Consider the following 27,434-nt stretch of genomic DNA (forward strand, 5'->3'; position numbering starts at 1 on the left):
CCGGGTGTCGGTCCCCCACTGATCACATATTGATGACGTATCCTAAGAATATGCCATCATTAAAAAAAACTAGTGTCCAACCTATTTAAGCGCCGTTACATCTGTATTTATAACAGGTACAAATACCCACCTGAAAAAGTTTACAATACTACTAAAATCTCCAGGAATTATCATTATTAATGAGATGGCTGATGTGAAGATGAGAGCAGGGGATGGGGTTAAGCGGTTGACGTGGGCCATGGAGAGAGCGTCTGGCTGTGAAAAAAACAAAATCAATTGGGTAATGCTAATTTTCGGAGAAAAGAGAAGAAGGTTTCCAAAGGAGGGAGGATGATATCTTGCAGATACATTTAAATTTAGAAATCACAATTTCAGTAGAGAACACAGAGGTGATTCTTATACTGATCCGTCCAGTTTTCTGCTGGTGGCAAACTGAAGCCCCATATGTTAGTGATCTTTTGCTCTCCTGCTGACAGGGGAGGGTGGAGGCTTCCGCTGCAGACAGTTGTCTTACAGCCATACACAGCAAAGTTTGGAGAAGGATGGGGACATGAATGTTCTCCTGAATAATGCATTATTTAGTGTTCTTTTAATAGTAGTCATACAATGTGCCAAATAGTAAGGCTTTACCAGCAATAGCTACAGAGCTCTGACTATAGGGGTGCGGTTTTGACAACCTCTGCTGCTCGTCTGATATGTGCAGCAGTGGTTGTTCTCTTGGTGATCATGCACGCTTATAAAAATGCTTTAGAAAACAAGCATTTTACAGGCAGATTCCATTTTCTAAAATAAGCAAACACAGGAGAAAACTTTAAACATTGGTTGATTACCAGATGTCCTTCTCTGGCCGCCACGTAGCACACCCGTCCTCCACTGAAGAAAGTACCATTCGCAGACCCGAAAGTAGAAAGTGCAACACCCAAGCTGATGATCCACGTCCACGTCCCTAGTACCTTCAAGCTGCAGTAAACAGAATATAAAAAGGTAAAAAAGTCTGAAAAGTAACATGAATTAGGGAAATCAGATGTAAGATCAGGGCATGTACGCATAAGGTAAGATAGGCTGTTGCCAGATCTTGTACATGAATTTAAGGGTCTTCATAGCAAAAAATAAAATGGGGTATCTACTGGAACTTGTTACCATTAGCATATCATTAAAGAGTGATTACTAGAGCTGAGACAAAACATTGGCAGGACTCTTTCAGCATCCATGTCAGTACTCTATTGCAGCCGGGTGAGGGTCTCGTGAACTGCCTCGGCCGACACCGAAATACTGAGCGTCTATTTTGATTACTGGTCAAGAAAATGGACCGGGATTCTGCAAATCTTTTGGCTCAACTCTATTTCCAAGACTTCAAGCTATCACCTATCCACAGGATAATAACTTGCAGATAGGTGGAAGTAGGATTGCTGGGACCCTCCACTGATGCCAATAATGGTTCCCTGAAATGCCCCGGAGATGGTCTCGCGATCCCAGTGCTTGGACCCTTATCAATCAGCAGGTTGTCACCTTTTTTGTGGAAAGGTGATAACTTGCTATGTTGGAATTAACCATTTAAAGTAGCTGTCCAGGCTTGGTGTTCGTGTCTGAAGTCACTCCATGTGACTGCAGACTGGAGAACCCTCACAACGCGCACAGTGTGCTCTGTTAGGATTCTATCGGCATAGGTCATGTGATCGCAAGTATGTGATTTGCATACTTTTGCCACATTCCGACTAGAAGCGTCCGGCCTCACTGAATTCACTTATACTGAGTGAGGCTGTGCATGTCTAGTCGGCACGTAACCACATGTGTGCAAATCACATACTTGCAGTCACGAGCATGCCAGTTCCCAACACCGGGGAATCCTGACAGCACACAAACTGCGCACTGTGAGGATTTACAAATTTGAAGTCACATAGACTTCAGACTAGAACCCCAAGCCTGGATAATCCCTTAAATGTCACCTTTGAATTCAATCAATCACTTAATTGTACTAGGAATGTTTTCACGTGGTCATAAAATCGCTTGGTGGCTCGTGAGACACAGAAACTAGGGAGAGAACAAGAAAAGTATGAGGGTGAGGAAAAGAATAATCTACATGATAGCAGATAGAAATCACAATTGATAAACTCACCCCCAACTGATAGCGACAGCGTCTGATGTAAGTAATTCCTGTGGAGTCATGGCTGCAAAATAGCTGACGTTAACCAGAAGGTAAATGCATGTGACAAGTGGGATTGCAATCATCACAGCGCGAGGGAGGTTCACCTAAAATATATATATAACGTCACAAAGAATATTAACAATGAAGTAGCCAAGGTAACTATTCTATGAGTCAATGTATTTTTGCAATATATTTGCAATATATGGGGGGGAAGTACATTTGTGCCAGCTTTTGAAATTATCCCTTATTTATACCAATCTCTTGGGTTCCGGACATGGGGTCCTTCGCTGATCCCTTTACAGGCATCTGAAGAGCCCAATCTGGATGAAGAAGAGGTCGAGCATGCGCTGTACTTTGCTTTTTTCTGCTGTCCCATAGAGTCTGAATGGAGGGGGGTGCACATGCTCGAACTTTGCTCCATTCAGTCTGAGCTCCCTGTTATCAGATTCAGTAGGGGTCCCAGCAGTCAGACCCCAATGATCAAGAAGTTGTCTCCTTTCCTATGGATATGGTATAACTTAAAAACTTGGTACAAACTCTTTAAAGACACCAGATGAGCATGGAGTCTTATTGGCAATGCTTCTTCGTTAAAGGGTCGGACACTGATTAATAGGGTAGCTACCTCTCCTAGGTGGTACTTGTGAGATAGCTGTCGCAGAACTAGAGAAATTAATTAGCATATCTTTCTCCCATGGAGCATTGCCAATAATACTCCATAGTCAGCTGGTCTCTTTAAGGAGAACCAGTACTTCTCTAAAGTTATAAAGTATGACTCTCAGCCTCCTCTGTCACTCCCATAGGCTTTGAATGGAGAGTCAGTGTGCGCCCCATCACTGCTCCATACAATGTCTTCAAAGGTATATAATAGTAATGAAACTATGTTTATGCACGTACCATGGTAATGGTATTAGGAGAACCTGTCAATATCCCTTATTAAAGCATATGAAGGTCACAGAGGAGGTTCTCCACATATTACATGGTTGCCCTTTCATTTGAATAGATGCCCTACAATAATATTTTTTTCCATAAGTAGCAGTTCTGGGCAGTAGCAATGCACGTTGGGGAAAAAGGAAAAAGAGGTTCCAACACCTATAGTGCTGGCTAAATGCTGATAAAGAGGAACCGCCAGCCCAAACAGAATGAATGGCAGTGTTACAGAGTATGAGAATTAGGACAGTTCCTGGACATATTAGACTAACACATTCACCAAAAGCAGTTTTATCTTCTTGTGGAGGATGAGGGCAGCAAGACAATACTTCTCTACGGGTTTTGTGGGAAAGGACAGGCACGCATTAAGAATCACTACTAACCTCAGGATTCTTGAGTTCCTCTGTCATATAATTCAGATTATTCCATCCATCGTAGGACCAAAGTCCTTGATAAAATGCCACCCCAACAGGGCCAAAACCAGTGGCTGTGTTCTCAAAGGCGTTCTGTAATACCTGGGTATTCCCCTTGGCCAAAAGGACTGCGCCACCCACAACTATTACCAATAGGACTACCAGCTTAGCCGCCGTGAAGAAGTTCATGATGGACATGGAAAGTCTGACATTCAGGCAATTGATAATCCCCAGGACAAGGATGCAAGCAGCTGCTGTGCACTTAATGATGACTTGTGGAGAAGGACAGTCTGGGAAGAAAGCAGCCACAACGTATTCTGCAAAACTTAGAGTTACCCCAGCTATGCTAGCTGGCCTTACCACAATGACCGAGGTGTACGCCAGGAGGAAGGCAGGTAAGGAGCCAACATTCCTCAAAATGTATATGTATTCTCCTCCAGATTCCCTAATGACAGTTCCAAGTTCGGCATAGGATAGAGCTCCGAGCATAGCCAGCAGACCACAAGCTGCCCAAATTAAGAGACTAGCCCCAGGGCTACCCATGTGAAACAGAACCCACTGAGGAGACATGAAAATCCCAGAACCAATCATGGTGCCAGCGATCATCGATACAGCACTTATCAGTCCCAGCTCACGTTTCAGATGGATCTTGCCAGTTTCAGACAGTGAGGAGGTCTCCCTTGTCCCCATTTTGACTGTCGAGTCCTCCGATCAGATGCCTCTGAAAGAGAGGAGATTACACTGAGTTCTGACAACGCTACATTGGCAATTAACACCAAAGTTAATTATTAAAGTGACACGTACAAAGAACATAGCAAGTTTTATTTCATCAGAGTTAATGATCTATTAAAAAAGTGACGGTAAATCATATATTATGGTAATGATGGGGGAGACTGGACATACGGATGATACTGTCAGCTGCGCCAAATTATCCAGATCAGAAAGATTCTTAATTTCATCCAGCAGGTATTTCAGGATTTGCAGATGATGCCAGGTGACAGTGGGCATGCTTTGCTAAGTGTAATGCCACAGTCACTGCATGCCTTCGCTCCTCCCTCCCGGCAGGGACGCAGATTTACTCGCCGTCCTGCCGCATCCTCTACTCTGGCTTCTGTGCACCAGGGCTTGCACACGCCTCGCAGGTTCCCTGGCGGCGCACTTGGGGTGTGCGCGCTCCCTGTCTCTTAAAGAGACAGAGCGCACACTCCTAATGTGTCCTTGGCCAATAGCTGGGAGGCAGTACTTAAGGCACCTCCACCTGTTGAGAGGTGCTTGAGCAACTATTGTGTTTAGTCAGTCGGCAAGCTGCTATCCTGTTGTCAGGTCCCTGTAGCCGTCTAGTTAAACCTGTACCAGTACCAGTTCTGCATACCTGTGCCAACCTAGTCTGAATCTGTACCTTGAACCTGAAACCGCACTGGCGGTAACTGAACCTGAAACCACACCTGCAGTACCTAAACCTGAAACACTGCCCAGTCTGAATCGGCTCTGATATCTATTCCACCAAAATCCGGTCCAGCCTTGGACTCCTAGTCCATATCATCTGTCCTGACCCTAGGGGTCAGCTGCTGCAGTACCGGGATCTGTCCTGGAGTGGCACCTGGCGTCCACCTGTGGCTCAAGTCTAACCCCACCATCAGGGGCTCTAGTGAAAACTCAGGTGGTCTCTTAGTTACACCCCTCCAGGCTCTCCCCAGTCCGTGGCACAGTGGGTCCACAATCCACAAGCGTGACAGTTCGCTCAGGCCATGGACCCCGCTGATCCCAAGACCTCTCCACTCTTGGAGTTGTTCAAAGACATGTCCCAGCAACGTGATCAGCAGAACAAAATACTGTCCTATCTGTGTCCAGTGAAAACTCATTTGGATACCTTAACGTCCGCCAAGGAGATGAGTGGAAGACTGCTTTCAATACCTGGGACGGCCACTATGAGCACCCTGTTATGCCGTTTGGGTTCAGTAATACCCCAGTAGTCTTCCAAAAATTTGTGAATGACATCTTCCCAGATCTCCTTTACTCCTGCGTAGTGGTTTACTTGGATGATATCCTGATTTTCTCTCCAGATCAGCCTTCTCATAGGAGAAATGTTCGTCTAGACCTGCAAAGACTTAGAGAGAATCGCCTGTACGCTAAGTATGTTTTTGACCAGACCTCTCTGCCTTTTCTAGGATATATTATCTCTGATATGAGGTTGAAGATGGATCCAGAGAAAGTGTCCTCAATTCTCAAATGGCCACGTCCTCATGGCATTACGGAAATTCAGCTGCTCCTAGGATTTGCCAACTATTACCGACAGTTTATTCCCCATTTTTCCTCTCTAACTGCCTCCATTTTGGCACTGATCCATAAGGGCACCAATCGTAAGGTGTGGACTCTGGAGGCTGAGAACGCATTTCTGACCCTAAAACAAGCCTTCACCTCTGCTTCTGTGCTACATAGACCCAAAATCAGCAAACAATTATTCTTGGAAATGGATGCTTCATCCTCTGGAGCAGGGGCAGTTCTCACACAGAAGTCTTCCTCCGTTCGAATGGTAACCTGCGTTTTTTTCTCCAAGACCTTCTCTGCTCCTGTACGAAACTACGCGAATGGCGACCGAGAGTTGTTGGCTATCTGAGTTGCTCTATAGCAGGCCTGGGAAAAGTACGGCCACATCCGGCCCTGTGGGTGTCCCCGTCCGGCACGCGGACCGAGACAGCCGTAGGCTGAAAACAGTGACCCACTGGCCCCACCGCGCCCTCCCACGCCTGTTCGCCGCCGCCCACTGTCACCGCTATCTGCATCCTCAGTATGTAGACAGCAGTGATTGCATTGGTGGAAGATGACGCCATGTCATCGCGTCAGCTCAGCGGAGCTGCACACTGGAGACAGGAGCAAAGGCACAGCACCAGGGCAACGGGAGCGAGGTTAGTGTGGTGTTGTTTTTTTTAGGGTCATGAGGGTCTGTTGCTGGACATGGGGAGGCTATGGCGGTCAGTTGCAGGACATGGGGAGGATATGGGGTCTGTGGCTGGATATAGGGAGTCTATGGAAGTCAGTTGCAGGACATGGGGAAGCTATGGGGGTCAGTTGCAGGACATGGGGAGGCTATAAGGGTCAGTTGCAGGACATGGGGAGGCTATGGGTTCTGTGGCTGGATATGGGGAGGCTATAGGATTCAGTTGCAGGACATGGGGAGGCTATGGGGTCAGTTGCAGGACATAGGGAGGCTATGGGGGTCAGTTGCAGGACATGGGGAGGCTATGGGGGTTTCCTGCTGGACATGGGGAGGCTATGGGGGTCTCCTGCTGGTCATGGGGAGGCTATGGGGGTCTCCAGCTGGACATGGGGAGGCTATGGGGGTCTCCTGCTGGAGATGGGGAGGCTAAGGGGGTTTCCTGCTGAACATGGGGAAGCTATGGGGGTCTCCTGCTGGACATGGGGGAGGCTATGGGGGTCTCATGTTGATCATGGGGAGGCTGTGTGGAGGCTCTTACGATATATATAGGGGGCTGTGTGTGTGCTCAAACGGTATATAGGGGGATGTCTGCATACTTAATTCTGCTCAATATTAAGTGATACAATTAATATTAATATAAAGTAATTTTAATTAATATGTTAGTATTAATATTGAGCAGAGTTAATTTCAGCCTATTGGTTCAGCCCTCCACAACAGTCACGGTCTCTCATGTGGCCCCTCTGGAAAATCAATTGCCTACCCCTGCTCTAGAGGAATGGTGTTATTTACTCGAAGCAATCCATCTGGTTGTTATATACACTGACCATAATAACTTGGCCTACCTACAGCCTGTGCAAAGGCTCACCCCGCGCCAAGCTAGATGGTTGCTGTTCCTTGCCCTCTTTGACTTTGTCCTACATTTTCTTCCAGCCAACAAGAACGTCAAGGCAGATGTGCTGTCCTGGTCCTTACTTTCTCCCGACCAAGAGGAGGAACCCCAGCATATCATTGAACCCTCCAGGTAGGTGACTGTGGCAAGGGGCGTACATAGGAATCATGGGCCCCATAGCAGTGTAACAGGGTGACCAGGACCTGGTCATGCACCTTTTCTTTGTGTGTGCACATAATGTTATATCCTGTTTTAAATGTGAACATGTGTTATGATCAATTGTCTGATGTGTCAGTTATAGGGTCAGTATAGGTGAGTGCAGGTAGGGTATTAGAATAGTAGAAGAGTAAGGCTAAGGGGGGCACTATAGCTTAAAGCAGATGTAGTTGTAAGTTAGGAAAGAGTTAAGGGGTTTAGGAGTTGCTCAGGGTGGGAGGAGCAGGTTCAGTGAAGAACTGAGACACTTCCTGATTGCAGGAGTTCCAGTGAGGAGAGAGAGAGGAGTTGGTGGTCCAGGGGGCACCGGTGACACGGTCTGTCCAGCAGCAAAGAACCCGTATTCAGATACTCTGAATTAGATATTTCCTAAACGTTCGGGACCTACGGTCCACAGGATCCATTGAGAAGTGTGTGTCCAAAAGCCTTCACTGAAGGGGAAGTCGGACGGTGAATAATCAGTACGGGATTCTTAAAACTGTGAGGGTCTCATAGGCCAAGAGGGTCCGCTATGGAAGGGACAGCTCAGGACAAACAGAGAGTGAACATCAATACGTGCTGTATATCAGACGGTAACCCTGGATAAGTATGTGATCAATACTGCATGCTGTATGAAGTTGATTTCAAGTGTTCCAGTAAAGTTCTTTTTTATAAAATGGAATGGAAGTCCCTAAATGTGTGTGCGGCGGTTCCTGAGGTGGAAGAACCGAAGACAGCAGAGATCTGCAATCAAAACGTAAGTGTTCTGCACCACACACACAGCACTGGAGCATTTGGACATTTGTCTTTGTCAGGGGGCCAGGGTGTGGGAACACATCAGTCCCTCGCCACAGCTACCACCCTGAGTTCCTTACAAAATTGGCGTAGTCGGCAGGATGCCAGTTCCTCGCATTAAGAGAGTGGGGTGGAGGGGACCCGTGGCGCAGACGAGGCGCCTGTAGATAAAAAAATGAAATGGAGAGAATTGAAAAGCGCACGAACCAAGATGGCGCGGAGACTGGCGATGGTTCCCCCCATCGTGGGCGTCCTGAGCACAAAATGGCGCAGAGAGCGGTATGGCATGGACGCCGTGCCAGACTGAGACTGCGGCCCCCTGTGAGTGGTATCCGCCCACGATGGGCGCAGCGAAGAAAGAAGAAATTCCGCCTACCATTGAAGATCCCAGAAACAGAGTGGGAAGAATTGGTGAAGGGGGCTCCACCCACGAACGGGCGGAGCCTAGGAGGAGGACCCCTTGTGCTGAGCACTAAGGCGCAGTTGCTAGAAGAGACGGTGAATCAGCGACAGCCTGGGGACATGTCTCATCGTGGTGGCTTCGGAAGAATGGAGTGGAGCCGGCGCAGGGAGCGCCAGGAGAAGGAGGAGTGCCCTGGCGGCCGCTGAGGAGTCTTTGAGTCTTTAATTACCCCATAGAGAGCGGCTTACCGTTTGTACCGGGCTGGTAACCCTTTCACGATCCGCGGGGGGATACCGTCTCTCTGGCGGAGGCCCTAAAGGGGTTCGTGATAACAAACTCAGGAGAAAATCAAGTAGCGGTACAGGATGAGGCGGCCGGAGGAACAACGGCAGCGGTGGTGCCAGCAGATGACAGCAAGCCAGTTCCGGTGTCCATGGCGGCGGTGAGTCTCAACTGTTATGTTCTGCTACCAGAGCTAAGGAAAGAGAGGAGATCTGTCCCTACGATAGAACTCAGCTTAATCCCTACGATGTAACAGGGAACCTGATCCTGCGATCAGACCTGCTAAAGTCCTAAGCTAGTCTGTACGGAGACCTATAGATGTGGGGAAGGAATCCCTACAAGTACTAAGGACTGGGAGGAATATGGGACACCTCCTAACAGAAATAGTAGCAGACAGACGAACAAACAAAATATATAGAACATAGAGGTCAGTAGACCAAGCAAACTAACAGAGCAAGACACAGAGCACAGGCAAGCTAGAAAGTAGATATACAATGAAGTCCAGCAAAGCCAGAAGGGCGGAGCAGGATTAAATAGGCCAACAAGGTCATGTGACCAGCAAAGGAAAAAAAACCTAAGAGCAAGGTTCTAACAGTACCCCTCCTTCTAAGAGGATCCTCCGGATCCCCTAGGACCAGGCTTATCAGGAAATCTCCTGTGAAACGCTCTGATAAGTCTGGACGCGGAAACATCATCTGACCTCACCCAAGAGTTATCCTCGGGACCGAAACCTTTCCAGGCCACAAGATATTGCAAACTACCTCTATACCGTCTAGAGTTAAGGATGCGAGAAATTTCATATTCCCCGTCCTCCACCACCGGAGGAACAGAGGCAGAGGCGTCACAATCCGATACAACAGCTTTTTTCAACAGAGAGACATGAAATACCGGATTAATTCTCCAGGAGGTAGGAACCTCCAACCTAACAGCAGATTGGTTGACAACCTGAAGCACCTTAAAGGGCCCTACAAACTTGGGACCCAATTTCTTTGAAGGAATCCTCAACCGCAGATTCCTAGAGGACAACCAAACCATGTCACCAACAACGAACAAAACCTCCTGTCGTTTCCTATCAAAGTAGTCTTTAGATTTTCTGTTGGCCTCCTGAAGATTACCACGCACATCCGTCCAAACTCTCTCCAAATCACCGGAAAAATTCTCCTCCTCAGGCACGGCAGATCCCAACTTGGAGAACGACCCAAACGACGGATGTCTCCCAGAACAACAAAAAAAGGCGAACAACCAGCAGAAGAAGATGTATGATTGTTCAGAGCAAATTCAGCAAGTGGCAGAAACTCAGACCACCCCTCTTGATTGTCTGCCACAAAACAACGCAAGAACTGCTCAACATCCTGGTTTTTCCTTTCTGTCTGGCCATTAGATTCAGGATGATATCCGGACGAGAACGACAAATGAACTCCCAACCTATCACAAAAGGCACGCCAAAAACGAGCCACGAACTGAGGACCCCTATCAGAAACAATGTCAGTAGGAACGCCATGAAGTCTGACAATTTCCTTGACAAAGGCCTTAGCGAGAGTTTTAGCGCAGGGCAGTTTGACGAAAGGAACCAAGTGACACATCTTGCTAAAACGGTCCACGACCACCCAGATGACAGTAAAACCCTCAGAGGGGGGAAGGTCAGTTATAAAGTCCATAGCCAAATGTGTCCAAGGAGCACTGGGAACCTCCAAAGGACAAAGCAACCCCGCAGCAGGAGTATGTGAGGACTTAGATCTAGCACATATAGTACATTGACGCACCCACTTAATGACTTCCTTCTGCCATCCAGGCCACCAAAAACTGCGACCCACCAGTCTCTTGGTCTCAGAGATTCCGGGATGACCTGCCAACCGAGATTCGTGACACTCAACAAACAAATCTCTCCTAAAGGTCCCAGGCACAAACAACCTCCCATGAGGAGTGTTAGAAGGGGCATTCTCCTGTGCTTTAAGAATCTCATTTTCCAAAACGGAGTCCAAAGCAGCTATCACAACACCTTCTTGTAAAATGTTCTCCTCTTTCTCAGCACCGACTATGGGAGAAAAACTGCGAGACAAGGCATCCGCCTTAACATTCTTAGTACCAGGGATGTAAGTAACGGAGAAATTAAACCGCAAGAAAAACAGTGCCCACCTAGCCTGACGGGCATTCAGGCGCTTGGCAGCATCAAGATATATCAGATTTTTATGATCCGTAAGAACCTGAACGGGAAATTCCGCACCTTCCAAGAAGTGGCGCCAGTGTTCAAATGCGAGTTTAATAGCCAATAATTCCCGATTACCAATATCGTAATTCAGTTCAGTCTCCGAAAAATTTTTTGAAAAAAAGGCACAGGGATGTAATCCATCCCCGTTATCCTGAGACAATACTGCGCCAACCCCCACAGAGGAAGCATCAACCTCAACCAAAAACGGCCTAGTAACATCAGGCTGCATAAGGATGGGAGCAGAGGTGAACCTCTCCTTGAGATACACAAAAGCTTCAATGGCCTCAGAAGACCACTGAACCGCATCAGCACCTTTCCTGGTGAGATCAGTCAGAGGTTTGACAATACTAGAAATTTTTTTTATGAATTTTCTATAGTAATTGGCGAAACCCAAAAACCTCTGTATCGATTTCAAACCAATAGGCCTAGGCCATTCCTGCACAGCCTGAACCTTAACCGGATCCATCTCAAAACCTTTGCTGGAGATAATGTAGCCCAAAAAACTAATTCTCTGTACAGCGAACTCACATTTCTCCAGCTTAGCAAAAAGCGAATTGTCCATTAATAACTGTAATACCTCACGCACGCTCCGCCAATGAGACTCCAGATCCGGCGAATAAATCAAAATGTTATCCAAATACACAACCACATTTTTACCGATCAAAGGTCTAAGGATGTCATTAATCAGATTCTGAAAAAATGCAGGAGCATTAGTAAGACCAAAAGGCATAACCAGATTCTCAAAATGACCCACAGGAGTGTTAAAAGCAGTCTTCCATTCGTCACCCTCCTTCATGCGCAACAGATTGTATGCCCCCTTAAGGTCAATTTTAGAGAACCACTTGGCCCCCATTAACTGGTTAAACAGATCAGGAATCAATGGCAGTGGGTAAGGATTGCGTACAGTAATTTTGTTAATCTCACGAAAATCCAGACAAGGACGTAAACCGCCGTCCTTTTTTTTTACAAAAAAAAATCCAACCGCCACAGGAGACTTAGAGGGCCTAATGTGACCGGCGGCCAAACTTGTCTGTATGTATTCCTCCAAAGCCTTCCTCTCAGGAATAGTAAGGTTAAATAAACGACTTTTAGGAAGAGTCGCTCCAGGGACAAATTCAATAGAACAATCATAGTCTCTATGGGGAGGCAAAACCTGCGATTCCTTCTCAGAAAAAACTCTCCAAAAATCCTGAATAGGAACCGGCAATTCTCCCCTATCCAAAGCTGCAATACGCCCATTACAACACTTGTCATAACATTTATGGCTCCAGGATTTAATTTCACTGGTAGACCAATCCAGTACAGGATTGTGAAATTTTAACCAGGGCAATCCCAATATTACTGGAGAAGGCAAGTTATTCAACACTAGAGACAACCAGCAGACACATAGCCCCCCTAAAAAATAACTTTTATTAATAATCTCTAAAAAGGACCTAAAAGTCCATAGACAAACAACAATAATACTCTAAATGATAGGACATATAGAATCAGGTAATACACCGACCGGGAGGGAATACAGATTCAAGCTGTCCCTGTTATGTCCCTAAATCCTGTCCCTACCTGACAGCGGAGGTTGGCACCCTAATTTGTACTTCGTGGCGCCCCCGCTCAACATCGGTATCCCTAATGTCCCTACAAGGACCCTTGTCTTAAATTAAACAAAACCACAATAGTGAGAAAGGGTAGAAAAAGTGAACGTATAAATACAGAAGCCGATAATAGGTCAATGATTATAGATGGCCAAATTCATTTGGTCGGGTAAACATAAATGCTCTAGGGTAGAGGAGCACAGTGCTTGTTTCTCCATAGCCAAAACAAATCAAATAGCAGCCAGAGCAATCAAATATGGACACATGCTACACTTTGATAGTCCAGCTATATACCTCAAAAAGGGGCTCAGAAAGCAAAATCCCACCCAGGTAGATGTCTCCCCATACATCAAATGGGATTTAAGTATTGGTATTTGAAAAAGCATAATATCTATATCAAAGTATCAGGTCCAGACTCTGTCTGTCATAGATGTACATAATAGTAGACAGAAAGAAGGACACTTATCATTATTAGTCCCTATACCTTTTCAAAGAGAGACACTCATCATTATTAGTCCCTATTCCTTTTCAAAAGACCAGAAAATGGCAATCAGAATATACATTTTCATTAGTAAAAAAACAATAACACTAAAACCTTAATGGTCCCCAATTCCAGCAGTCAGAAAGTAGATATCATTAGTAAGTAAAAAAATGACACTTATCCTTAGTAGTCCCAACGCGTTTCCCCCTAGTTTCCACCAGGGTTCATCAGGGGATCTGGGGAAGACCTCAATCCCTCACCCCAGATTGCCAGACAATGCTGCATGTGTAGGAAATTCCTGCACATATACCTCCCTTATAAACTCAGCTCAGCCCCATAATTAGTGATAATCGCAAACGCCTGTGTACTGCTGTCATCGTACACATGCCCGGCGTCCACCGCCAAATGTAAGTCCGTGGACCGCACATGGAACGCACGCACCCGGAAATGACGATATGCTAATGACGCCCACCGGAAATGACGTCACCAGACTGCATCAGAGTATTTGAAGCGCATCTGGAACGCACACACCCGGAAGTAACGGTGTCTAACTAGCGTCCATCGGGATATGATGTCATCCAAATGTGGCGGTACATGGTTAGGAGGCAAAGTCTACACCCATCCCCATATACGTTTGTCAGTAATTGTCATGGTAGCCAGCAATGCAAACACCGGCCAGACGGGCATACCTCCCACCAACATACCCCATATATTTAAAGTGCCATAGACGGACAGGTCGGCACCAGGGCTAAGATGTCCAAAAGTTATTCAGCGCAAAATAAATGTACACGCTGTACACCGGAGGACAAACGCGTTCAGTATATAATAAATAGGAAGGTTGGAGTCTGACTATTATATAATTAAAGTGTTATCCACATATTACAATGTTGTTTATCATCCACAGAGTATTTAACGCTGTTAGAGTAGGAGAAAAATAAGTCCCAAACATATAAATACATATTTAGCCACAATGGGTATATACATATGGTGATCATTAGACCAATACCATATAGGCTGGTTCTATTCGGCCCCTAATATCACATTCTTGGAATCAGATAAAACTCGAGAAGCTCAACTGTTCATTAATGCCCCCAGGGGCCATTGACTCCATCCAAAAGATCCAACGGGCCTCCCGTTGGAGTATTTTTTTATTCCAGTCACCCTGCCTGATTGACCGTGCCACAACCTCCAAAACCCTAAATGAAATGCATCTCACATCACCCCCATGTTTAGATATTATATGTCTGGCGAGTGGTGTATCCCTGCCATGCCTAACGTCTCCAAGGTGCTCGCCTATCCGGACGCGTAATTCACGTTTCGTTTTCCCGATATAATCCATTGGACACGTACACGTGCAGAGGTACACCACTCCTGACGTTTTGCAGTTGGCGAAATCTTTCATCTCGTATGTGCGTTTAGTCACTGCACTCACAAAACTCTTTGAAGGTGTGACAAATTTACAGAAGGAGCAGTGACCACATCTGAACGTACCCTTAGACCTACTTCTCAACCATGTGATCTCCTTCATCTGAGGCGTAAAGTGACTATGTACGACTGTATCCTTCACGGATCTCCCCCTCCTATATGTAACCGAAGGTGTTTTTGGGACCAAGCCCACCACATCCGGATCTGCTCGTAGGATCCCCCAGTATTTTTCAAGAATGCCCATTACTTTTCTTGACTGATCATCATAGGTGCCTATCAGTCGTGTGATGGACTCAGAGTTACATCTATCTCTTGGAGTGAGGAGGGACGATCTATCTGTCGTCCTTGCCTGTTGATATGTCTTGTCTATTACTCCTTCAGGATAACCCCTAGTTCTAAGCCTATGAGATAGATTACACGACTCAGATTGAAAGTCATTCCACGAGGAACAGTTCCTCCGCACCCTAAGGAACTGTCCCTTAGGAATGCCTCTTTTTAGAGGCGGAGGATGGAAGCTCCCCCACTCTAGAAGGCTATTGGTCGCAGAAGGTTTACGATACAGTGAAGTTTTTAAAGTACCATCACCATTTCTTGAGATTTTTAAATCCAGGAAGGAGATCTCGTCCACTCCCACCTCACAAGTGAAGGATAGTCCAAAAGGGTTAACATTCAGATGTGCCACGAACGTCCGAAAAGATGCCTCATCCCCTGCCCACAGGACGAGGATGTCGTCAATATATCTGCCCCAGAAAAGTATCCGTGGGGCCCAGACGACATCCTCGTCTCTGAACACAACAGTATCCTCCCACCAACCCAGGAGCAAATTAGCGTACGTAGGGGCACAAGGGCTCCCCATCGCTGTGCCCCTGAGTTGGTGGTAGTATCTCCCATTGTATAGAAAATAATTATGTCGTAATACAAAATCCAAAAGTTCCAGGAGAAATTTATTGTGTGGCCTCAGGTGTGTCCCTCTACTTTTCAAATAGTATTCGACGGCTGTTAAACCCACTTCGTGTCGAATACTACTATATAGAGCCTCAACATCAATTGAGGCCAAAATCGTATTGGAATCAATGGACACACCTTCTAATTTGTTCAAAAGGTCCATAGTATCCCTCAGATATGATGGGAGGGCTAGGACAAATGGTCTCAAGACCTTATCCAAATACACACTCGAATTTTGGCATAGGGCATCAATCCCTGCAACAATAGGTCTTCCCTTGAGGGGGCTGATGCCCTTGTGTATCTTGGGAAGTGCATAGAACGTCGCTGTTACAGGCCATTTCGGAATGAGGAAATCATATTCATTTTTCGAGAGCAGATTCATTGTCAGTGCACATGACAGAATCTTAGATAGTCCCACCATATATTCACTGCTGGGATCCTTCCGTAAGACTTCGTATGTGGACACATCTGATAGGAGACCCTGACACATTTCAATATACTGGGTGTCGTCCAAGACAACAATGTTGCCGCCCTTATCAGAGGGCTTCAGCACTACTGCATTATTAGCACCCAGGGATTCCAACGCCCTTTTTTCCCCCAAAGACAAATTAGAACGTGCTGGTTCATATCTTGGGTTAATATTACGGATCTCTTCAGAAACCAATTTAAGGAAGATATCTATGCCCCCTATGTCACCGACTGGGGGCATCCTAGTGCTCCTAGGTTTCAGATCAGAGAAGGGTCCGAGGCCAGGACTCCTCTGTCCCTCCTCTGATAATTCTGATAATGTTAACACATCCGGGAGATCCTCCAGGGATATGCCCAAATGTTGGCACTTCAATCTGTCATTATGCAGAAAAAACTTTCTCCATTTTAATTTTCTGGTAAAGAGGTTAATATCTTTTATCCAAGAAAAAGGGTCAAATCTCGTTGTTGGGACAAATGTGAGGCCTTTCCGGAGGACAGACCTCTCACAATCAGACAAAGCATAAGAAGATATATTAATTATCTGGTTTTCATTATCCTCTGGAAGATCATTAGTCCTATAGCCCATTACCTGTGTGTTTGGGGCCCAGTGCGTTCCCGCAGTTTGTAAGGAAGGAGGCCCCTTGTTTCTAAAAAAGACGATGAGGAAGAGGAGGACTGTGCAGATGGGGATATAAGACTGCCCCCTCTTTGTTCCAAAATTTGTCCCTGCCATCTCCTTTGGTAGCCCCTCCTCCCTCGTCCCCTACCTCTATGGTTAACCTTACCACCGAGGTGCCTTACTCCCCCTTCAGCATCTGAAGGAGATGGCAGGGACAAATTTTGGAACAAAGAGGGGGCAGTCTTATATCCCCATCTGCACAGTCCTCCTCTTCCTCATCGTCTTTTTTAGAAACAAGGGGCCTCCTTCCTTACAAACTGCGGGAACGCACTGGGCCCCAAACACACAGGTAATGGGCTATAGGACTAATGATCTTCCAGAGGATAATGAAAACCAGATAATTAATATATCTTCTTATGCTTTGTCTGATTGTGAGAGGTCTGTCCTCCGGAAAGGCCTCACATTTGTCCCAACAACGAGATTTGACCCTTTTTCTTGGATAAAAGATATTAACCTCTTTACCAGAAAATTAAAATGGAGAAAGTTTTTTCTGCATAATGACAGATTGAAGTGCCAACATTTGGGCATATCCCTGGAGGATCTCCCGGATGTGTTAACATTATCAGAATTATCAGAGGAGGGACAGAGGAGTCCTGGCCTCGGACCCTTCTCTGATCTGAAACCTAGGAGCACTAGGATGCCCCCAGTCGGTAACATAGGGGGCATAGATATCTTCCTTAAATTGGTTTCTGAAGAGATCCGTAATATTAACCCAAGATATGAACCAGCACGTTCTAATTTGTCTTTGGGGGAAAAAAGGGCGTTGGAATCCCTGGGTGCTAATAATGCAGTAGTGCTGAAGCCCTCTGATAAGGGCGGCAACATTGTTGTCTTGGACGACACCCAGTATATTGAAATGTGTCAGGGTCTCCTATCAGATGTGTCCACATACGAAGTCTTACGGAAGGATCCCAGCAGTGAATATATGGTGGGACTATCTAAGATTCTGTCATGTGCACTGACAATGAATCTGCTCTCGAAAAATGAATATGATTTCCTCATTCCGAAATGGCCTGTAACAGCGACGTTCTATGCACTTCCCAAGATACACAAGGGCATCAGCCCCCTCAAGGGAAGACCTATTGTTGCAGGGATTGATGCCCTATGCCAAAATTCGAGTGTGTTTTTGGATAAGGTCTTGAGACCATTTGTCCTAGCCCTCCCATCATATCTGAGGGATACTATGGACCTTTTGAACAAATTAGAAGGTGTGTCCATTGATTCCAATACGATTTTGGCCTCAATTGATGTTGAGGCTCTATATAGTAGTATTCGACACGAAGTGGGTTTAACAGCCGTCGAATACTATTTGAAAAGTAGAGGGACACACCTGAGGCCACACAATAAATTTCTCCTGGAACTTTTGGATTTTGTATTACGACATAATTATTTTCTATACAATGGGAGATACTACCACCAACTCAGGGGCACAGCGATGGGGAGCCCTTGTGCCCCTACGTACGCTAATTTGCTCCTGGGTTGGTGGGAGGATACTGTTGTGTTCAGAGACGAGGATGTCGTCTGGGCCCCACGGATACTTTTCTGGGGCAGATATATTGACGACATCCTCGTCCTGTGGGCAGGGGATGAGGCATCTTTTCGGACGTTCGTGGCACATCTGAATGTTAACCCTTTTGGACTATCCTTCACTTGTGAGGTGGGAGTGGACGAGATCTCCTTCCTGGATTTAAAAATCTCAAGAAATGGTGATGGTACTTTAAAAACTTCACTGTATTGTAAACCTTCTGCGACCAATAGCCTTCTAGAGTGGGGGAGCTTCCATCCTCCGCCTCTAAAAAGAGGCATTCCTAAGGGACAGTTCCTTAGGGTGCGGAGGAACTGTTCCTCGTGGAATGACTTTCAATCTGAGTCGTGTAATCTATCTCATAGGCTTAGAACTAGGGGTTATCCTGAAGGAGTAATAGACAAGGCATATCAACAGGCAAGGACGACAGATAGATCGTCCCTCCTCACTCCAAGAGATAGATGTAACTCTGAGTCCATCACACGACTGATAGGCACCTATGATGATCAGTCAAGAAAAGTAATGGGCATTCTTGAAAAATACTGGGGGATCCTACGAGCAGATCCGGATGTGGTGGGCTTGGTCCCAAAAACACCTTCGGTTACATATAGGAGGGGGAGATCCGTGAAGGATACAGTCGTACATAGTCACTTTACGCCTCAGATGAAGGAGATCACATGGTTGAGAAGTAGGTCTAAGGGTACGTTCAGATGTGGTCACTGCTCCTTCTGTAAATTTGTCACACCTTCAAAGAGTTTTGTGAGTGCAGTGACTAAACGCACATACGAGATGAAAGATTTCGCCAACTGCAAAACGTCAGGAGTGGTGTACCTCTGCACGTGTACGTGTCCAATGGATTATATCGGGAAAACGAAACGTGAATTACGCGTCCGGATAGGCGAGCACCTTGGAGACGTTAGGCATGGCAGGGATACACCACTCGCCAGACATATAATATCTAAACATGGGGGTGATGTGAGATGCATTTCATTTAGGGTTTTGGAGGTTGTGGCACGGTCAATCAGGCAGGGTGACTGGAATAAAAAAATACTCCAACGGGAGGCCCGTTGGATCTTTTGGATGGAGTCAATGGCCCCTGGGGGCATTAATGAACAGTTGAGCTTCTCGAGTTTTATCTGATTCCAAGAATGTGATATTAGGGGCCGAATAGAACCAGCCTATAAGGTATTGGTCTAATGATCACCATATGTATATACCCATTGTGGCTAAATATGTATTTATATGTTTGGGACTTATTTTTCTCCTACTCTAACAGCGTTAAATACTCTGTGGATGATAAACAACATTGTAATATGTGGATAACACTTTAATTATATAATAGTCAGACTCCAACCTTCCTATTTATTATATACTGAATGCCTTTGTCCTCCGGTGTACAGCGTGTACATTTATTTTGCGCTGAATAACTTTTGGACATCTTAGCCCTGGTGCCGACCTGTCCGTCTATGGCACTTTAAATATATGGGGTATGTTGGTGGGAGGTATGCCCGTCTGGCCGGTGTTTGCATTGCTGGCTACCATGACAATTACTGACAAACGTATATGGGGATGGGTGTAGACTTTGCCTCCTAACCATGTACCGCCACATTTGGATGACATCATATCCCGATGGACGCTAGTTAGACACCGTTACTTCCGGGTGTGTGCGTTCCAGATGCGCTTCAGATACTCTGATGCAGTCTGGTGACGTCATTTCCGGTGGGCGTCATTAGCATATCGTCATTTCCGGGTGCGTGCGTTCCATGTGCGGTCCACGGACTTACATTTGGCGGTGGACGCCGGGCATGTGTACGATGACAGCAGTACACAGGCGTTTGCGATTATCACTAATTATGGGGCTGAGCTGAGTTTATAAGGGAGGTATATGTGCAGGAATTTCCTACACATGCAGCATTGTCTGGCAATCTGGGGTGAGGGATTGAGGTCTTCCCCAGATCCCCTGATGAACCCTGGTGGAAACTAGGGGGAAACGCGTTGGGACTACTAAGGATAAGTGTCATTTTTTTACTTACTAATGATATCTACTTTCTGACTGCTGGAATTGGGGACCATTAAGGTTTTAGTGTTATTGTTTTTTTACTAATGAAAATGTATATTCTGATTGCCATTTTCTGGTCTTTTGAAAAGGAATAGGGACTAATAATGATGAGTGTCTCTCTTTGAAAAGGTATAGGGACTAATAATGATAAGTGTCCTTCTTTCTGTCTACTATTATGTACATCTATGACAGACAGAGTCTGGACCTGATACTTTGATATAGATATTATGCTTTTTCAAATACCAATACTTAAATCCCATTTGATGTATGGGGAGACATCTACCTGGGTGGGATTTTGCTTTCTGAGCCCCTTTTTGAGGTATATAGCTGGACTATCAAAGTGTAGCATGTGTCCATATTTGATTGCTCTGGCTGCTATTTGATTTGTTTTGGCTATGGAGAAACAAGCACTGTGCTCCTCTACCCTAGAGCATTTATGTTTACCCGACCAAATGAATTTGGCCATCTATAATCATTGACCTATTATCGGCTTCTGTATTTATACGTTCACTTTTTCTACCCTTTCTCACTATTGTGGTTTTGTTTAATTTAAGACAAGGGTCCTTGTAGGGACATTAGGGATACCGACGTTGAGCGGGGGCGCCACGAAGTACAAATTAGGGTGCCAACCTCCGCTGTCAGGTAGGGACAGGATTTAGGGACATAACAGGGACAGCTTGAATCTGTATTCCCTCCCGGTCGGTGTATTACCTGATTCTATATGTCCTATCATTTAGAGTATTATTGTTGTTTGTCTATGGACTTTTAGGTCCTTTTTAGAGATTATTAATAAAAGTTATTTTTTAGGGGGGCTATGTGTCTGCTGGTTGTCTCTATTTATTAGGCCCCTCATGTGATATTTTGTTTAGGTGTTTAAGTTATTCAACACTACCAAATCCAATTTCTCATGGTGAACACCATTAATAGTGAGAGGAAATTCACAGACCTTGAGAGTAATATTCTTCAAAGGGGAACCATCCACAGAAACCACAGCAATGGGGGATGATAAAGGTTCAGGTTTTAAATTGAGTCTTTCCACGAATCCCCCATCAATAACATTCAGAGTAGACCCACAATCGACAAACACCCGAAATTCCATTAATTTTTCCTGAGCAATCGTGGAAGCAGCTAAAAATACACCCTTGGAATTTAAACAGGCAATACGGGCATGACTGACCATTTTTTTTTCTTTCTTCATACGAAGCTCACAGCCTTTAATCAAATGACCAGATTTTCCGCAATAGAAACACAAGCCTTCAAAAAATCGACGGTCTTTTTCTTGAGAGCGAGGTGCCACCGATCCAATCTCCATCGGTTCACCACTGTTAGTACACACATTCTCATAACCAGAAACTGACATAGCAGAGGATTTGCTCTCATTAACCCTTGCACGCAGTCTTCTATCCACCCGTATAGCTAATTGCATAGCCTGTTGCAAATCTTCAGGTGTAGGATAAGCAATTAGCACGTCTTTAACCCTTTCACTGAGCCCAGCAAGAAATAGACTTTTCAGAGCAGAATCGTTCCACCCTGTTTGAGTAGACCAACGATGGAAATGAGTACAATATTTTTCCACATTACCTGATCCTTGTTTTAAACGTCTCAACTCAGTCTCAGCTGATGCGACACGGTCAGGATCATCATATAATAGTCCCAAAGCAGAAAAAAAACTATCCACTGATCTGAAGCATGTATCACTAGGTTGCAAAGAAAAGGCCCACTCCTGAGGCTCTTTGCGCAAAAGTGACATTATGAACCCTACGCGCTGGGATTCATCCCCAGAGGACTTAGGTCTCAAACGAAAATACAATAAGCAAGCATTTTTGAATGAAAAAAATTCTCGGTGTTCACCAAAAAATAAATCCGGCAAACATACCTTAGGCTCCAAGAAATGTGCTCCAGGACAGTTACTCACGTGCTGACGGAGCTCGGCCACCTCCAGAGAGAGTCCCTGCAGGCGATGAACCAAATCCTGAACCGACACCATGATGGAACAGAAAAATCTTTCCTTAGAGAATTTGCTGGCTGGACTTACTGTTATGTTCTGCTACCAGAGCTAAGGAAAGAGAGGAGATCTGTCCCTACGATAGAACTCAGCTTAATCCCTACGATGTAACAGGGAACCTGATCCTGCGATCAGACCTGCTAAAGTCCTAAGCTAGTCTGTACGGAGACCTATAGATGTGGGGAAGGAATCCCTACAAGTACTAAGGACTGGGAGGAATATGGGACACCTCCTAACAGAAATAGTAGCAGACAGACGAACAAACAAAATATATAGAACATAGAGGTCAGTAGACCAAGCAAACTAACAGAGCAAGACACAGAGCACAGGCTAGCTAGAAAGTAGATATACAATGAAGTCCAGCAAAGCCAGAAGGGCGGAGCAGGATTAAATAGGCCAACAAGGTCATGTGACCAGCAAAGGAAAAAAAACCTAAGAGCAAGGTTCTAACATCAACGCGGGCCATGTCTCCAGCCCCCAACCCCCTACTTACCAAGAAGTGGTGAGAACCCCCGGGAGGAAGAGGCCCGGTGGATCGCCGGGGTGATCGCCGAAAAGAAGAGGCGGGAGCGCCTCATCCGCGAAGAGCTGCGGAGGCCGGGGGGGGGGAGCAATGTCCGGCCAGATGACTTGTGGCCTAGTGCGGCACTTCGACTTGTCCCTCGGCTATGGTTTCTTACAAGAAACAGGGACCGGCGAGAGGGTATATGTAAATAACGGGTCTATTGACGCCCACGGTCCCTTGCTTGTGGGTAGCCGAGTCAAGTTCATCAAAGAGCATGGGCCCCAAGGCCCGTATGCGGTGGCCGTTACTGTCCTGCCCGAGCTAGAAGAACAGGCGATGAACCAGCCTGTGCGGCCAACTGTGGTGGCCGCAGTACAGCTGGCAGTAGGCCAAAGTGAAAGTGTCAATCCCAGAACGGTATCCCCTGTGCTGGAGTCACTGGGAGCGATGGCCAGTTCTCAGGGGAGCATGCGGTCGGAGTTCCTGGGCCAGTCAGCAGCGGAGACAAGGAGCCGGAACAACAGCGGAGGATCGGTCTCCAGTGATTCATCCTCTGGGACCACCATCATCTACATTCAAGGCCCATTACGGCGGTCCCAGGGGAATCCCAGAGTGAAATGGCTACTTTAAAAGTATCTGGTTGTGCTAGTTGCACGGTAAAGGTGAAATCAAGGAACTGTTCTGCGTTCCTACTGGCAGGAGCCCCTGTTCATTCCGGTGACGACCGGAGGTGACCAAGGATGTGGTCACCAATAGAGACTGTTCCGCGTCTCTTAAAGGGCAACCAGCCCTCATAGCACCATGGAGCAATGGTGCTGGCCGGACGGCCGGAAGGTGACTTTGTTTGTGTGTTTTCCCCCTCTCCCAGTTCTTTTGCGCACGTTTGCGCATTCCCCTGCTGGATTACGGGACTGAACCCTGATAGGGTTGACTAAAGGACTGTGCTCTTGTATAAGAGCTATAGAGCGAAGCATGGTTCTTAAAGGGACCATACCCAGCAAAAAGGAGGGAGGGGGGAAAAAGGGGAAGCTGTCAGGACGACCCGAGGATCGTGCCGGGTCACTGCTTCAGGACTGTCGGAGCAGAATTTGTTGGCCAGCGGGCCTATGATGAACAAATTTTTTTGGGGGGTCCTAGGAGCAAGGGGACCTGGGTCAGATGGACCCATATTTAAAGGAACTTGAACTCTATTGAACTCTTGAACTCTAGTTTGAAGTTGCAGAAAAGTTGATGAGAATGTTTAAATTATTCTGTATTTTATATAAAACTGTGGTTGAAAATTTTAAAATGTGCATTGGTATCTTTACAGGTGCTCTCATGGACGGGACGACCATGTTTTAGGAGGGAGGCATGTAAGAGGGTGACCAGGACCTGGTCATGCACCTTTTCTTTGTGTGTGCACATAATGTTATATCCTGTTTTAAATATGAACATGTGTTATGATCAATTGTCTGATGTGTCAGTTATAGGGTCAGTATAGGTGAGTGCAGGTAGGGTATTAGAATAGTAGAAGAGTAAGGCTAAGGGGGGCACTATAGCTTAAAGCAGATGTAGTTGTAAGTTAGGAAAGAGTTAAGGGGTTTAGGAGTTGCTCAGGGTGGGAGGAGCAGGTTCAGTGAAGAACTGAGACACTTCGTGATTGCAGGAGTTCAAGTGAGGAGAGAGAGAGGAGTTGGTGGTCCAGGGGGCACCGGTGACACGGTCTGTCCAGCAGCAAAGAATCCGTATTCAGATACTCTGAATTAGATATTTCCTAAACGTTCGGTACCTACGGTCCACAGGATCCACAGAGAAGTGTGTGTCCAAAAGCCTTCACTGAAGGGGAAGTCGGACGGGGAATAATCAGTACGGGATTCTTAAAACTGTGAGGGTCTCATAGGCCAAGAGGGTCCGCTATGGAAGGGACAGCTCAGGACAAACAGACAGTGAACATCAATACGTGCTGTATATCAGACGGTAACCCTGGAAAAGTATGTGATCAATGCTGCATGCTGTATGAAGTTGATTTCAAGTGTTCCAGTAAAGTTCTTTTTTATAAAATGGAATGGAAGTCCCTAAATGTGTGCGCGGCGGTTCCTGAGGTGGAAGAACCGAAGACAGCAGAGATCTGCAATCAAAACGTAAGTGTTCTGCACCACACACACAGCACTGGAGAATTTGGACATTTGTCTTTGTCAGGGGGCCAGGGTGTGGGAACACATCAGTCCCTCGCCACAGCTACCACCCTGAGTCCCTTACAGCAGAAGTTCTAATTGGGCCCCCCCAAAAAAAAATTTAAATAATTGTTGTGGTCACACAAGAGCAGTTCTCACAACTTTCCATCCATTATATAGTAATTTTCCCCCTGCTGTAGTCCTAGATCCCTCTTTCATTGCTCCATAAAGTGTCATGCCAATAAAAGTGTCCCCCAAACACAGTATGATACCCCCATGGTGAATTCCTCCACATGCGCAGTATAATGTCCCTACTGTACCCCACCTCAACTCCCAGGGCAAAGTATGGTGACCCCAACACAGTATGATCCCCCAACTGTGACCCCTTAGAGCTAGAGAGGATGATACATAATAAGGGAGGGTGTTATACATAAAAAAAGGTGAAACTATATAACTAAGGATGGCGCTATACATAATAAGTGAGTACACTATATACTGAGTATGCTATACATAATACGGCTACATTCCTGCATCTGTGTGCTGCCCACTTTTACAGACACATTGAGCATGTCCTATTCTAATCCTCAAAATCGGATCAGAACAGGACATTCTCTGACTCTCACAGATCTCATTCTCAGATCCGTGATTTTCATGGATGTGTTATGTATCTATAAAACTCTACGAGTCCGTGGACCATGCGATAAAAAATTCTGGCAGCACACGGACATTTCACACAAATGTGAGAATGCAGCCTAAGGGATTTTACAGATAACATTTATCACTCCAAGTCACACAGTGCAGATACAGAATAATATTTACATCCAGGAACTTACCGCTATTGTCTCATCTGATCAGAGTCCGTTTCTGCTGCTTCTCCATCTGGTCAGACCTTCATGTCGACATCTCCCAGCCACGACTCATCTTGTCACGATGATCAGTACAGCCCTAAAAATAACAAGGTCACATATATTGTATATATACTTGTGTCTCCCCCACACTGCGCCCCTGAATACAGATATGTACCCCACCATTAATATACTATTAGCCACTTAGTAATCAAAATACAAAGTGATCAGCAGCACTGTGCCCCCCATTAACTATAATCTCTGCCACCCAATAATATAAATTATTCAGTCTCTGTGACTCTCCCCAATTAACTGTAAGGCTATGTGCACACAGAAAATATACAAGGCTTTGCAGTACAAGCAAAGTGAAACCCCCATCATTGCTCTCTCCCAGCACCCCCATCATTGCTCTCTCCTATCACCCCCATCATTGCTCTCTCTAGCCCCATCATTGCTCTCCACATTGCCACCATCCCCATCATTGCTCTCCCCAGTCCCACCATCCCCATCATTGCTTTCCCCAGCCCCATCATTGCTCTCCCCAGCCCCATCATTGCTTTCCCCAGCCCCACCATCCCCATCATTGCTCTCCCCAGCTCCATCAGCCCCATCATTGCTCTCTCCAGCCTCACCATCCCCATAATTGCTCTCCCCATTGCCACCATCCCCATCATTGCTCTCCCCAGTCTCACCATCCCCATCATTGCTTTCCCCAGCCCCATCATTGCTCTCCCCAGCCCCACCATCACCATCATTGCTCTCTCCAGCCCCACCATCCCCATCATTGCTCTCCCCAGCCCCATCATTGCTTTCCCCAGCCCTACCATTCCCATCATTGCTCTCTCCAGCTCCATCAGCCCCATAATTTCACTCTACAGCCCCACCATCCCCATAATTGCTCTCCCCAGCTCCATCAGCCCCATCATTGCTCTCCCCAGCCCCACTATCTCCATCATTGCTCTCCCCAGCCCCACCATCCCCATCATTGCTCTCCCCAGCCCCACCATCCACATCATTGATTTCCTCAGCCCCATCATTGCTCTCCCCATCACCACCATCCCCATCATTGCTCTCCCCAGTTCCACCATCCCCATCATTGCTTTCCCAAGCTCCATTAGCCCAATCATTGCTCTCCTCAGCCCCATCATTGCTCTCCCCAGCACCACCATCCCCATCATTGCTCTCTCCAGCTCCATCAGCCCCATCATTGCTCTCCCCAGACCCACCAACCCCATCATTGCTCTCCCCATCGCCACCATCCCCATCATTGCCCTCCCCAGCCCCACCATCCCCATCATTGCTCTCCCGAGCTCCATCAGCCCCAACATTGCTCTCCCCAGCCCCACATCCCCATCATTGCTCTCCCCAGCCCCATCATCCCCATCATTGCTCCCCCCAGCCCCATCATTACTCTCCCCAGCACCACATCCCCATCACTGCTCTCCCCAGACCCATCATCCCCATTATTTCTCTCCCCATCCCCCTCATTGCTCTCCCCAGCCCCACCATTGCTCTCCCCTCATTTTCCTGTTCCTCTCCCCAGCGTTTTTAGTTAAAA

At 46.4% G+C, this 27,434-nt stretch overlaps 1 protein-coding gene across 1 annotated transcript in view; it reads right to left on the reverse strand.

Moving 5' to 3' along the window:
- The window catches only part of LOC141258886 (b(0,+)-type amino acid transporter 1-like), a 53,561-nt gene that overhangs the window by 23,483 nt on the left and 2,644 nt on the right, over window positions 1-27,434 (reverse strand). The window contains exons 2-5 of the mRNA XM_073674110.1: window positions 3,457-4,207; window positions 2,117-2,250; window positions 831-960; window positions 131-255 (exon numbers count right to left, since the gene is read on the reverse strand). Of these exons, the coding sequence (XP_073530211.1) occupies window positions 131-255; window positions 831-960; window positions 2,117-2,250; window positions 3,457-4,176 (1,109 nt within the window). The 5' untranslated portion in view covers window positions 4,177-4,207. The remainder of the gene's footprint in view (window positions 1-130; window positions 256-830; window positions 961-2,116; window positions 2,251-3,456; window positions 4,208-27,434) is intronic.

This window comes from Phyllobates terribilis, unplaced genomic scaffold (genome assembly GCF_046119375.1).
Source record: "Phyllobates terribilis strain yellow unplaced genomic scaffold, ASM4611937v1 Scaffold_3__8_contigs__length_932513732, whole genome shotgun sequence".
In the NCBI taxonomy this organism is placed as follows: Eukaryota; Metazoa; Chordata; class Amphibia; order Anura; family Dendrobatidae; genus Phyllobates; species Phyllobates terribilis.